This window comes from Poecile atricapillus, chromosome 1 (genome assembly GCF_030490865.1).
Source record: "Poecile atricapillus isolate bPoeAtr1 chromosome 1, bPoeAtr1.hap1, whole genome shotgun sequence".
Classification (NCBI taxonomy): Eukaryota; Metazoa; Chordata; class Aves; order Passeriformes; family Paridae; genus Poecile; species Poecile atricapillus.
The window spans coordinates 30,794,532-30,809,489 of NC_081249.1; the positions used below are offsets into that span (position 1 = coordinate 30,794,532).

The 14,958-nt window shown below is 40.4% G+C and overlaps 1 protein-coding gene across 1 annotated transcript in view; it reads left to right on the forward strand.

Annotated features, from left to right (window-relative positions):
• AFF3 (ALF transcription elongation factor 3) overlaps positions 1 to 14,958 on the forward strand; it is a 319,688-nt gene that overhangs the window by 141,144 nt on the left and 163,586 nt on the right. Inside the window, exon 5 of the mRNA XM_058829676.1 lies at positions 11,776 to 11,820. Within this exon, the coding sequence (XP_058685659.1) occupies positions 11,776 to 11,820 (45 nt within the window). The remainder of the gene's footprint in view (positions 1 to 11,775; positions 11,821 to 14,958) is intronic.

A 14,958-nucleotide genomic window follows, 5' to 3' on the forward strand; every position in this document is an offset into this window, starting at 1 on the left:
AATGTATTTCAGGCAACACTTAATGCATGTGTGTCTTCAAATTATAGGAGATGGTTTATAAAGTAAATGATGAGACCACAATATAATTCCTGAGTTTCAGAGAGATTTTTATCTTGCTAGTTAAAGTATTGATCATAGCCCTTGCATTCTATTGGTAGCTTTTATGTGAGGCAAATCAGCTGCCATTGTTACCAATGCTGAAAATCTCGCTGAGTAACCTATGATAGGTTTATTACATAGGAAGCTTTGATCCTCAGGACTCGAGTAAGATATTCAAAGTTCTTATAAAGGTGTCTTAGAGACTGTGATACAAATTCAGATGTCTGCTGTCAAACGACTCCTATTCAGCAAACCCCTATGAGCCACCTTTGAAAGTGAAACAGCAAGATGACACCATTCATAGTTTGGCTTTTGGAGAGGTCTTTGTGCTCCCCTGCCTTTCCGTACCTGACAACTCGTTCCAGGCCCTATCAAAGTTGCATAACAGAATTTGTAAAAAGCTACACAGAAGGGTTTAATGTGTTGAGAACAAATAACTTCTTTGTTGATATCCACTGCCAGATCAAAGTGACTGAGGGTAATAGGCCCAGGACTGCATTACCTTCGGTTACACCGGGGAACAAAAGAATAAAATAAAACAGCAAAAGGCGGCAGAGAACAATAAAAAAGGGAAAATACTAACAAGTTTAAAGGATTCAATGCCCTGAAACATGAATAAAAGCCACAGAAATAAATTCATCAAGATCACATAACAAAAGGGGAGCATGTGGCTTCTCAGCTCAAAGGCTTTCTAACTGCACTCCTGTTTTCTGTATGTGTTGGTATAATTCAGGATGCCACAAGACCTGCCATTTTCAACAGGGACAGAGAGCTGGCTCTGCTGCTCAAAAATGCAGATTTGTTGTACTTGACCTAGATGGAAATGTCTGTAAGCAGTATTAGGGATTTTTCTCTCCATTTAGCTTCCATTTAAAATGGAATGGGGCTACACTGAACATTTATTTCTCCAGAGACCAAATAACCTGTTTTTAACTGGAGGATTGTTAAAAAAAAAAAAAAAAAAAAAAAAAAAAGGTACAAATCCAAAAGGCTTTTTGGAGCTTTCCAGTGAAAGTTTTGAAAATCAACCCAAACCAAACCTAAGGACAATATAACCTTTCTGTGAAAACTTGAAAACCCCTTTAAGACATAGTGGTCCATTAGCTGTGTGGGAGAACCCAATGAATGACAGCAGGTGGGAAATGTGTGCTTACTGGAAGGACAAACATACTTTTCCAGACAGAAAATCTGGGAAAGCTGAGGCCGGTTTTTTCTTTCTACTTTCTTTCTGAATTTCACTGTTACTTGTAAAACAGACAGCAAAAAGAAAATCAGAAAGCATTGTGACATTCATATGCAATATCCCCTTTAAAAGCAGATACCTTGAGGGAATGTGGAAAAGGGAAAGCCAAAAGAAAAAGAACTGGGATCATTTAAAGCAAACCTTTTGTCCTCCAAGACTGCAGCACCAGTGTGGCTTCCATCAAAAAGTGTTAAAAAGTGCCATACAACTGCTTGGGAACTACCTGCAATCCTTCCCCAAACCTAGGACATAATTTATTCTGCTTCCAGTCTTTGTGATGGCCCAAAAAGAAGGGTGCTGTCATGAAGCCTACAAGAAAGCAGGGATGAGTGTTTGGAACCACTCCTTGGGATAGATAGTTTTACATACAGAGATATCTTCACTCTGGAGGTAAGAGAGCAGAGGATGGTGCCTGGCTCCTGCTACCTCCCAACAAAGAGGATTGATACTGGTCTGCAGTGAATCAGTGGTAAAAAATCTTTTTCAATGGGATTTAGGAAAGAGAGGGCAGGAAAAAATAAGGAAGGCATTTCTCTATTCTGCAAGTTTACACATGTGCTGAATTTATTGGTTCCCATATTAAGGCTGCTGTTGATAAGATTTGACACTTGTTTGGTTAATAAGGGCATTTCCAAGAAACTTTTGCAGAGTTTTTTTGTGTAGCATGTACATGCATGTGTACGTATACCTTGGTATATATATTTATACCTTGATGTGTACATGGTGCCATGTACATTCCTAACTGGAAGGAACTTACTTCTGTGAGGTCTAAGACATCCAGCCCTGACATTTTAGTTGAAATATTATGTGTCCTATTAACTGCAATACATTTAGAAAGTACTGGTTTCAGTAGTTTTGCAGTGAATGTGTTCCCATCTGTCAGTGACCACAGTAGGGCTGAATTTTTCTTTTGACTTTCAGGAATGCTGAAAGCACAATAAAACTCTGCCAAGATTTTCACTGCAAGTTGAAGAATTGTGCTATTTTTCAGCCTCCATGTGGATTTTACGAGAATCCACCTGAGCTGACCAGAGGCATCAATGGACTGATTTAAAGATGCAGATGCAAATAATTGTTTTTCTTCATTGGTAATGCTTTGGGTTTTCAATAGCAAATTATTTTCACTCTTGGGCAAATAGGTGTCCAGGCCATAATTGCCATCACCAGAATATGTTTTTTTGTGTATTTAGCAATGAGAATGAGCTATCATTGTCAAAACCGTGTGAGGCTCTCTTCCTGACACATAATAGACTTTTTTTCAAACCCAATTCTGATCAATATATTCTGTGAAGCAGTTGTATTCTGTGCAAATCAGGGAAAGCAGTGTAATGGAAGTGTTCTAAATTACAATCCAGACAGGAAAGGAAATATGCACCCCCCTATGCCCAGACAAGGTAGAAAAATGGTCTAGCTCTGGATTTGCAAATTGGTTGACTCTGCTGGCTTTATCACCAGATTCTCACTGGTCAGACCTGCTCAGTCAAGAGTTCTTGATGCTTGTTGTCCTCACAGTCCTGGGGAGGAGACACTGTCAAAGCAAAAACTGCCAGGTGTTGGTGACATCTTTAGACTAGCAAAAGCCATTAGCAGAAAGCCTCAGGTCTCCAGATGATGGAAGTTTTTCACCTGTTGAGTTTAGATCAGTCTCAGTCTCTAGAAGTGAGAAGGCTGCTGTCAGTATTAGGGATTAGTGAGAGATTGTTTCTCCCCAGGGAAGTTTTTTCATCTCTGTGTGTTATGGGAAGTAATTTAGTGTTACCTTCTGAAGTTACAGGCTGCTGCTCAGTGTTTTGGGTTTCTGGCTGCTGCTTGAAGGTCCTGTAGTCCTCTTTTAGCCCTCTGTGAAAGCCTTTGGTCTTAATCTTTGAAGGAGGTATTGGGTAGAGTGACATCGTTGTCACTCCTTGTCTTTTCCATCATGAGAGAAAACACCCCTGAGTCCTTTGTCCTGTCTTCATCTTTGTTAACAGGATGGTCATCCAGATTTTTGGTAGCATTTCAGTGTTAATATCTTTCCTTTAGACTTTGTAGAAATGTTGTTTGGATGATGAATTTTATTAATATTGAATTTCTTGTACAAGGTTCCATTTCTTATTGCCTCCACCACTGCCAAAGAGTAGATTTTTTTTTCCCCCATGAAATGTTTCCTAAATGGATGTAAATAGGCCTTAAGGAACACCTGCTGGATGTTGCTCTTCCCATCAGCCCCAGTACAGGGGCATTCTTCCATCAGGGGCCTTCTGTGGGAAAGACTTCTCCAGAGCTGTTCACTGTAAAACCTTCTATCTGCAAGAGGTTTAACCCTTTCTGCACAACAGTTTGTAATCACATAACCTTTAGCTCAGTGGGAATGAATACCAATTATCATTTATAAACAGTTCCTCTCATTATGCGCCTATTTATGGCATCTTTTATAGCTTGCTAATTACAAGCACACAAAACAGAAATGTTTGGAGTTAAATAATGTAAACAGGGATGTAATTGATTTTCATGTTGAATAGTTTTTATTGATTTATCGTTAATTAACACTTTTAAAGGATCTCTTGGCAAAGTAATCCATTTAATTTATTCAGTGTTATACTAGCTGATGCTAAATTCATGTTAAAATTCACAAAAATATCAACAGTTCCATAATACCTGTTTTTCCAACTGTTGCTATTATACAGATGTTATATATTCTTCCCAAACACAGACAATATATTAAATGCAATCAATCAGGCTCAGTCCCAGTCCCAGCCGACAAATGTCCACATCACTGAAAACATCACATTCCAGTTGACACTAATTGGCCATCTGTGCAGAAAGGAGGACAGGCATTAATGGGGAGAAGAGCTGATCTCTGTTGGTCTCAGGGCAGGGTCCTTGGGCGGGCTGTTGAAGGATGCACGGACTGGGGGAAGAGCTCTTGACTCGACTAAAAAGTCTTTTGTGCTGCAAAACCAAAAGACTCTGGTGTCCACAATGGAAACTTTCTGATAAATACACCACTGTGTCAAGCAGCAATCACTTGATATGTTTTGGGCATGCATATAGTGCTGCAGAAAATGTAGCACGCTGAAGACTTTTCCAGAGATCTCCAATGGCTTTTTCCAGTTTTTTGGTGGGAAGCAGGGAAATGTGGAGTCCAGTCAGGCGGGTTTTGACAGAATTTTTGTATATGTTAGTTGCCTTCCTCTCCTGCTGACTTTTCTGGAAGCACAGGTGACTTACTCAGTACCTCCCCAGGATCAAGCATCTAGCAAAGAGTAAAACTGCAAGGTGCAATTTTCATTATCACCAGCCCATTATATTTTTCAAATGGGTAGTAAGAGAGTGTAATCACATCAGGGCCTGTTTTTTCATTAGTGAAGAAAAACATTAATATACTGTGACATGGTATTGATTTGATGCAATCAATCTTTCCCAATAACAATAAAACCTTTATATTTTATTAATAGAACAATGCACTTTGTCTCCATTACAGCTCTGCTTTATTGTTCTGGGTCACGGTGTAATTCTGGCATGTTTGGAATTTTATTTTTATTAATATAATATAAAAGCCTGTAAAATCACTCCACTGTTATGTCAGTAGGTTTCATTTGAGGCTCCCAAGCATCTTTTACTGGATGAAATGTTACCGGTGCAGCTCCAGTCATTGATTGTTCAATGACCCTTAGGGGTGGAGAGAGTGGGGAGGGTTAAGAAGGCTTCTTGGCCTTTAGATGTCTTGATTTTTTTTATGGTGTGGACACTGAGACTTGGACTCAGACCATCTCATCAGTTTGATGACCTCTCAACACATGGCCAGACCCAGCCCTTCCAAATCCCCTCCCACCTGGGCGGTAGGAGTCTAGCTGAAGTTCCCAGCAGACATCCAGGTGGGAGCCCTTCAGCATCATTTCACTTTCTGGCCCAGGCTTTTCAACATTTACTTCAGGCCAGGCACTACATGGACAGGAGATGTCTCAAGTTCTGGGACAGGCCATGGGCACATATTGGAGGAGTTACCCTCTAACATAATTTCCTTGCTCTTCTAAAAACAATACAATATGGTGAATGGCTTTACTTACACACCCACACTACATCCATCTTCACCTAGACTCAGAACTGCATGTAAGACCAGCACAGCCTAAGGCTTTTGATACTCTGGGTTATGGCTCAGTGAACTCCTCTCTATTCTTTCTTCTGGAGGGTCTTGCTCTCCAAAAGCTGCTGTTCTGCCTCAGTTGTGGGGAAGCTGCTGAACACACTGCTCTGAGAGTGTCATTCATCAAGAGCAAAATGGGCTCTTTCCTAGTGTGCATGGCAAATCTGTTGGATCATTTGGCATTTCTCTCTATCTACAGATATTTTTGATTAATCTCCTTGGATTAGCCAGAACATATTCCTGGTCCTGGTACAAGACTGGGGTGTCATGATATTCCAGTTGCAGTGAGGCTCCCAATTAGTACAGATACTTTCATTAAAGCAAAGCTGGATGATTTTCATCCCTTCCTCTCTTTCTTTTTTTTTTTTCTTGAAATAAAATCTTTTTTAAAGCTACTCCTCTTCCCTTTTGAACCAAGAGTAGTGTTGCAAGATCCCTTGGCAGGAAAAATAATCCCCATAAAAAATTTGATGGCTCCATTTCAAAAGAGATGGGTTTATTAAAGGTAACAGTTTATTAACAGTGACTGTGAAATAGATGAATTTAATGACTTTAATTAGTACAACACTTTGTAACACAGACCTTGAGGAGAATTTAGCTCCTTTTTCCCATGTCCCTCCTGCACTTCTCTGTGTCTAAAGAAGTGTCAGAAATTCCTCACAGTAAAAGTAAAACAGCTCCTACTTACAGCAATGAAAAGCACAGGAGAAAACTACTGTATCAACAGACCGTGGCCACTGGCGCTCCAATTAGTGGTGAGGCATAGCATGAGTGCAAAGTAAAGCTTTCAAATATCAGGAACAGAAAATGAAGCTTCCTGAGCTGTCCCTTTATATCTCTTTCCTTGCTGTAACCTTACACAGCTCAGCCCTGCTTGCCCACATCCTCAGGGAGAGATTAGGAGTCTTCTTCACAGAAGGCACAAGCATTATTAATGCCATCCAGTGAAATGAGGGTGACTGCAGTGTGCCATGGCTCCCTGAAGTCTATCCCTCTCAAGGTAGGTCAAAACATTGCTGGTTGGTCTCACATCACCCATCAAGAGTAAAATGCCATCATTGTTAGAGAGAGAATAAAAGAAAAAAGATAAATATAATTTTTAATTCTGTTCTGTTCTTTCCTACTCAGTCCTTTTTCTATGGGATATCTCAGATTATCAGAACTGAAAATGTCTGCATCCATGTTGATTTTGACCAAACTCATTTTCATTCTTGTTTGAAAAAAAACGTTTCCTTAAAGTAAAAAATTCCCAAATTTGGAGAGAAACATTTGATATTTTGGTTTAATGCCTTGTTGATTTAGGTCATATCTTATTCTGTGATTACAGATTATATTTCTTAAAATTTTCATTGGAGTATTTTGACCTGATCAAATTTTGATTCAAATGAAGAATGGTTCATAAAATTTCATTTTTAAGGAAATGATGTGACACAACTGCATTTTGAATGGAAGCATAGCCAAAAGGATAAAATCAACAAGTAGGTAGATTGCCCCCAGGTGCCCATTCAGAATGAAAATACTACAAAAAGTGGGTATTTCCTGAGGGGCAAAAAGGTAAGTTTTTAATGAGCTTGAGGTCTACTCTTTATATCAGCCCACCTTTCCTTAGGTTCAAAGTCCTGCCTATTCTTTCCAGGAGCCATGTGGGTTCAGCACAACCACTCCATAAAGAGCATTTTGGAGGATGTAGCACATGTAAAGAAGTCAGTAACAAGTTAAGCCCTGAATGTCTAAAAACCCTTCCTGGGAATCTGCAAATGACACCTCCCCAGAATTCCTTTCCACAGCCTGGCTGTATTTCTACAGAACCCCAGAAATCACTTGTCCGATCTCAGGCATGAAACCCTATTAAATTCCAGCAAATTCTGCAACTTGAATGTTAGAGAAATGATTGAAGGGAAACTTTGAGAGTAATGGTTCTCCTGAGCCCAACAGACAGAAGCCACACTTAGGGATAAGTAAAAATACAAGGACTTTACTTCATCATTTTTAGCAAATGGATTGCACAGAAAATGTTGTATATGTGCATGTGTGTGTGTGCGTGTGTGTGTGTTGTCTGGCAAAGAAGCATTTCTAATATGCTTTTAGATTAAGGTCCATCAATCTTTTGGGATTTTTTTCCCCCTTTTTTCCTATTTTGTTTCATCGCAGATTTAGGTTATTGCCTGCCTATATTCAGTGCCTGAAGCATCCTTTCAGGCCCCTGGGAAATCGTGCAGCCCCACAGTGAGCAGTGCTGTGCTGTATCTGTGCAGCGTGGGGAGGACATGGGGTGGCTGCTGTCATGCGTGGGGAGGACATGGGGTGGCTGCTGTCATGCTGCTGGCTGGGGGTGACACAACCAGCCTGGTTCCATCTGAGGGGAAGAGGATGAGTATGTACCTCAGGCTTCTGGAGATCATACTCATACCTAATTTGTACAGGAGACAAAAATCCAGTACCTTCTTTACACTTTGTAGAAACACCTAGCACAGTGCAAATAATGACAACACCAAAAGCTTGCATCATAAAAATCTTTTGGGCTAAAATGGAAATAGATACTTGCAGAATATTTTCCTTTCTTTCCTCAACATAAAGATTTGAAAGGAGGGAGAAGTATCACAAGATAGGCAATTCCTTTCAGAGAGGTTTCTTTATATATTTCCATGTGAATGCTCTTGGTAAGAGAAGCAAAAATAAAGTAATGCTCTGAAATAAAATGTGTACAGAGGTAGCTTTTTTTTGAAATGACATCCTGTTTCCCAAGAATGCTATGTAGCCTTTAGTCAGCCTTGTTTCTTACAGTTCTCTGTGCTTTGCATGGTAATTAGCTGCTCGTGTTATCAGCAGCACGACGCTCCCGGCTATTTCTCGAGCAGCCGCTGCCGTTATCCTCGGCGGCAGCTCCTCGCATCCTCCTGCCAGAGCGCGTTTGGCGTTCTGCGGGCTCTGCTGGGGGACCGAGCTGACGGCCGCAGCATCCGAGGGGAGGAGGCTGAGCCCACTTTCCCTGACAGGTCCCCAAGACTTGCCAGAATTTCGCTGATGGTCCGCTGGAGTTTCAGTGAGGCAAGTTTGTTATGACAGATTGCAAAACAGAAAGGGAGACAAACGAGACGGGATCATCAGTGTCAGAACAAACACAGGGGAACAGCTTCCTCAGCTTAGCTTGCAGCAGCAGCCTCAAAATCTTTATTTGGTTTTAATTTGAATTTAAAAAATAAATAATTGAAATCGAAAAAAATAATAATTGAAAGGTTTATTGCACAAATGTCCTGTGGCTGTTGAGACTTTGCAGAGCCTGCCAGCAGTGCCGACATCAGCCTTACGCAGAGGCTGCGTCACACAGCCGGCACCAACGCAATAGTGCTCGCGTGGGGATGTCCACCGAAGCAAATAGCGTGACAAGGGCTCCGTGCTGTTTGTTCCCTGCAGCTAATGCAGTCCCTTCTTTTAATTCAGATTTCGAGAAACATTTGCCAGCCTTTATATATACTTTTTTTTATTTTTCAAGTTAAAAAAATGGCCACGAGGTTTGCTGGATTCCATGACAGCGCATGCTCCTCTGTAACGCCAGTAGAGATGTAGTGGATGTTCTAGAAAGTTTGATACCAACAGTAGTGTTAAGATCTTTGTCAGTATTCAAAGCAAAAATAAAACAAGGCATTTATATTTGACACTTAAAAGATGAAAAACAAAGAGGAAGATGAAAAACAAAGAGGAAAATGTAGAAATTGAGGGGGGTTTCCCCAAATATTGTGTCAGTTTTACATATCTTGTCTTGGGCTTTGTGTTTCCAAGCTTATTTTTCACCCTTTGAAGGGCTGCATGATGATATTGAGAGAGAGATGTGAGAAGTTTTTACTTCCTGCCCAGACAGATGATGGGCTAGAAAGAAAGACTAAAGTTTTAGTTCTGGGGTAATAGAAAGCAAAATTTCTTACTGATGCGTATTTGCAGACTTACTTCACTACACTTCTAGGAGAGTTATTTAATTTTGTAACAGACACTTGTTCCTAATCCCAGTCTGAAATAGCCTGTTGCCAAATTCACATTCAGTATTTTTATCCCCACAGAGAGAGATCATCTTTTTATCATATGTTCAATGCATTTTATACAGCATAAGAGCATATGGTCATCTCGTCCCTTCTTCTGTAAGATAGCAATAGACTAGAACAGAGAACTTAAGGATGGCAGTGAATTTGATACTCTGTAAACAAGGGACTCAGGATGAGGGCTTTACACTCTCCACTGTTAGTGGGATAACAAGTGAAAAAACTGGGGCTTGGAGAAGGAAAGGGGGGGAAAATAGATGGAAACCCACAGAGAAGAGAGAAGTAGCAATTATCTAATATTAATTTTTAAATTATTAAATATACACAAGATTGTTGTTTCTCTCCATCTTGCTAGGTTCACTGGCAGCGTGAACACTTGTCCTCCTGCTCCTGTGACAGGGATATTACACATGGTGCTTTGCAGCTCCTCAGGGGCAGGGCTGAGGTTGGAGCACAGCTATCTGCTCAGGGCAGCAGCTTCTCTTCAGCATGCATATACCACATATGAGTAATTCTCCAAAGTCTGGCTTCACCACATGTTTAATACCTTTGCCTTTGAAATCAGGGGTGTAATTTGTAGTGAACTGTAAAGCTGATGGACTGTGTTTCACCAAGAAGAGTTAATGTGATTCATCTGTTTAACAATCAAGGGCTATATTCAGCAAAGATTTAGCAGGAGAGCAGACAATAAAGCACTTATGAATTTCTATGAATTGGCATGAAGCAATAGCCACAAAAAATTAGAAAACATAAATTGTTCTTTTGCATATGCATGGCTGTTGTTCTCCTGACCTTGGTTACAGCTGGTGGGCTTAGGCAGCTGAAGATCCAGACCTCTTCAGTCCCTCAGCTCAGACTGGGGAGTGGTGGTAAAAATGTCCAGGACTTGCACAGATTGGTCAGTGCAATCATTTGGCTTTAGTAAGCAGAGGTATCCATTTTTGAAAATGTCTCGTGATTTTTTGGGTGCACAAATACAGATGTGGTAGACAAGTCTGGTTTCCAGATGAGAAGAGCTCAGCAGTTTGGAAAAATGAATTGCTTTGATATATCTCCAGGTGCACGCTTGAAAATTCAGAGCATCCAGGGGTTTTTTGAAAACAAGGGAGGACCAAGCTCACCTCTCTGCTAGTTCTTTGGATACAGTAATAACCACATAGATTATTTTCTATCCCTCTTTCCCACATGGGAAGACCTCAAGCCCCAGTCCCCTGCTTCCTGAGTTAGTTCTGTTCTGCAAAAATAAGAAAACCTTTTTGGGGGAGATTGTCAGGGAGTGAAGCCACATCCATCTTGAAGGGGATTGTCAGTGTGGTGAAGGAAATCCCCAGACAGCTCGCTGGATGCAGCAGCCACCTGTATCTTGAGGAGAGTTGTAGGAGATGGGCATCTCCTTGGTACCAGCCCCTCCATCCAAGTGTGCCTCTCTTCCCTGTTGTGCTAGGCAGTATGAGCAAACTGTGGGCAGAGGGCAGGCAGGAGGGAGGGGAGTATGTGTCTCACGCTGCCTCGTCCTTGCTGGCAGAAGTTTGGGTCCCAGTGAACACCCAGGCTGAGCAGGTAGGTGAGGCACCATCTGGATGGTTCCTGCAGGGGAATAGCTGCCCTGCCAAATCTCTGATTTCCCCTCTGCGGAGTAGCTCTGGAGTGAGTCATACTGCTTGGGAGAGTGGAATTCTTCTGCGCCCTCAGTCCCACAGTGTATGGGTGGGCTTAGAGTTGGCGTTTTAGGAAATCACAGCTTCTCAGGACTGCTGTGCCATGCTCAATATTGCTGCCTGTGTTGCAATCTCTGCTCTCCCCTCGGCACCACAAAGGCCTCTACGCTATACATCCTCAGGCTTTACAGAAACAGTGTCACTGCAGAGCTTTGCTGCACAAAGGATGTGGAGAAATGTTATTTATTTAATATAAATAAATGCACATTGGATCCATGTACATGCAATAACTTCTTTGCTTCTGCTTACTCAAATGCAGTAGAGATGAAACTACAGGAACAGCACCCAAAAGTAGTGTGAAACAAGTCCATTGAATTTATAGAAATATGTTGCAATCATATGTAAACACTGTAAATATTGCATCTTCCTGTGGTGCTGATAGGGAATAATTTGAGAATTTTAAGCAGTGCAACTTTTCATATGCTGGAAAGACTTGGCCTCATTTTGAAACTGTAATAGAGGTTGGAATATATTTCATGTGACAAACATGTCCTCAGACCTATTTGTTAGTTCTTTTTAAAACATAAACAAACTGTCTTCTCATTTTGTTTACAGGACAGTGGAACAGGAGATAACAGCTGCATTGAAGAAATATTGCGGGTAGGAATCCTGAAAAATCATTTTTTCCAGTCCCATTTTGTTTTCTCTAAAAAGACAAGAGAATAACAAGAATATTGCAATGACTGCTGTTAAAATATTCCTCCTTTAGATTGTCATCTTTCTAAGGAAAAAGTAGGCAAAATTATTTCCTCATGAAAAATAATTGAAAAATCTGTGAGAACAACCTTTCAAAGCCTGTGGATTTCAGTGCTACTTTATGCCTGTACAGCTGACCTTCATGCATGGAGAAGCAGATAATGGGATAAATTATAAACTGAAATGTACAATGATGTTTCAGGTTTACAAACCATGCAAAGTGCATGTTTCCATTAATCATGACTGTCAAAAATCTTAATTTTGAAGGGAGGTCTAGGAAGGTCATTTTCCACCTGGATTTAATTATGTAATGTCATTATTTTCATTATGTCCATTATATAATGACAATGTGCAAAATTTGTAGTTATTTCCATATTTCATTACTATTTATTTTATCTTAGTAATTTCTAGTTTATTTTCATAGACCAAATTAATACACATCCAGACAGATCTTGGCTTGAATCGACTTGGATATTCATTATTTTCTGTGGCAGAAAAATTTATAAACAATGAAATTTTTCTGTAATATTTCAATTCATGTGGTTATTTTGGTTCTTTTTCAAAAATGACAATTCAATAATTCACAATGCTTAAAAATCTGATGCAATAGTGATTGAAACACAAAGCAAGGTAGATGAAATGATAAAACCTCCCTTTTACTGTATGTGTGTCTGCCTCTTGGATGTTCCACCACCCAAATATTTCTGATGATTTATAAACTACTTGGTTATAAATATTTGGTTTGGAGGTTACCAGTCCATTAAGCCTGTTGTTTCTCAAGGCATTCCTCCATTCTCCCTCAATATGTTAAATGCAGCTTTTAATTCTTAAACTGGACAAAGAGTTTATCGAAAGGTGATGATGATGTATTGCTTATGACTTCACTGACAGAGATTTTACTTAGCTAACATTTACAAAGTAGGCTTTGTTAGGACTCAGGTGCATAGTCAAAAAACCAAAGCCACAGTCCCTGCTGGTTTGTTACAAATTAGTGGCAGATACCATGAATTCATGATGTGATGTGATGCATAGACTCCCCTTTTCATGCAAGGCTTTCAAAATGTACCGTCAGAGAAACTGGTTTTCCTCCTTTAGTTTCTGTAGTTTGGCTCATGCAATTAAGCAAAAATATAGAAGAGGCACAATTCCTTCCATACAGAGAGAAATGGGTATATAAGAGACCCCATCTGGGAAGAAAAATGCACTGTATGACTAAAGATTGTAAGGTGTTTTCTCCAAAACCATGAACACAGCTCCTGCTCTCTTTTTTTTTTTCTTTTGGAATGTTCCTAAAGAAATACTTTAGTCAAGTTTCATGATGGGTAACCTCTGCCCTCACCAATCTGCCCATCTTCCATGTCTGCAAACCTAGGCATCACTTTCTATTCTGAGCTTCCCTTGTGTCTCTGTGTCTAAGACTACACCTAAATCTTCCAGGCTGTTACTCTATAGTATTTCTGACTGAAGCTCTTTATTCTCAAGGGTGTAAGTCTTTGGTCCAAAATTCTCATTACACACTTTGATTGCTGTTGTATCCTTTCCTACTTTTTGACAAATGCAATGATTCCCACCTCCATTCATGCTGCTGTGCAGATCATTTTCCTGGCTTGACATCTTGCCCAGAGACATTTGTCTTCACATCTTACCACTGTCATCTCCTTCTCTATCACATCAAGTACAGCTATTTGTCTCTGATTGTAAGGCCTCCAGTCCATGCTAACATACTAAATCCCACTTTAGCTTAGCTGGTGATGTCAAAATGTTGCTAAGTTTCACATCAATTAATTTTACCTTTTTTCCCAAGGATGGTGGAAAACCAGTGGTGAAGTCAGAGCTTTACCACTGTTTCTCATGCTTGAACATTTTTGTCCCAATTGTTTCCTGTAGTACTCTGTCAGGTCAGATATATCCATCTGCTCTCTTTTGTACTGAAAAGTGGATTTTCTGTGTCAAGGAACTGCTGTGTGTTACAAAAGCAGTGCTTATGTACTCCCGTAATACAAATCCAGATCTTCAGTGGTTGTTGTCACTGATAATTACTGACAACAGCAACAGTAATAATGTGCCTTTGCTGCTCACTGTGTAATTTACTGGCATCTAGACATTTCCATCCCTCTCCATTCCCACTTTTTGTCCTAAGAGGATCCATGAAGTTTTAACACAGATTTTCTACTTTTCTGAAAGAGACTGTTTATAAGGGATGCCATTCCCATGGTTTTTATGGAGGTGCTATTCATATCCTAAAGCCAAAGTTTAGTTTCTTTTAAAACAGAATATATGAAGTTGCTATACAGGGGTGCCCAAAGGCAGACAATGAAAAGCCACAGCAGCTGCAATTGTGTTCCTTCAGAAAAAGTGGCTGGCCTGCTGGAATGTGTTTATTATGAGAAGGGCCACTTGTAATGTATGGAGCATCAGCAAAAGGAAGACGATGTTTAAAGTTCATCCTTTTAAGGAATGTTTCACCCTATTTAAGATATCTCTTTCACAACACAAAGCAGAAAGCATCCTCCCTTTCTAGGTGATGTGTTCCCTGTATAAATCAGGCTGTGGCTTTTCCATGAAACAGATACTGGCATGTCCATGTTTCCTCAGTCAAGACCGAGGGCAGTAATAAGTGTGCCCCAGGTCTGCTCCATTTGCTTCCCTGTGTTCCCTTCCCCCAGGGGAAGAGGCAGGCAGAAGAGGCAGTTTTGTGCATGGATCTTGTCATCCTCTGGTTCCAGGATGTGGCCATGGCCAGAGCTAACATCTGGACCTGGGCTGCAAATCAATTTAGGCGTGGCTTTAAAATCACCAAATCTGATGTCGCACTAACTGTGACAAGATTTTATAGTTCTTTTGCTGTCTGCTGCAGCACAGGTTGCCACAGCTTAAGTCTAGCCTCCTTGGATGTTGTTTTAGCAAATGTATCAAAGCTCTATAGATTTTGTAAACAGACAGATCCTTCTGCACAAAACTGCAGCTTCCAGAGAATGCCCCCAAGTACTGAAACACAGAACCTCTTCCAGTCCTGAAGGAGGTTGATTAGCAAGACAGTAA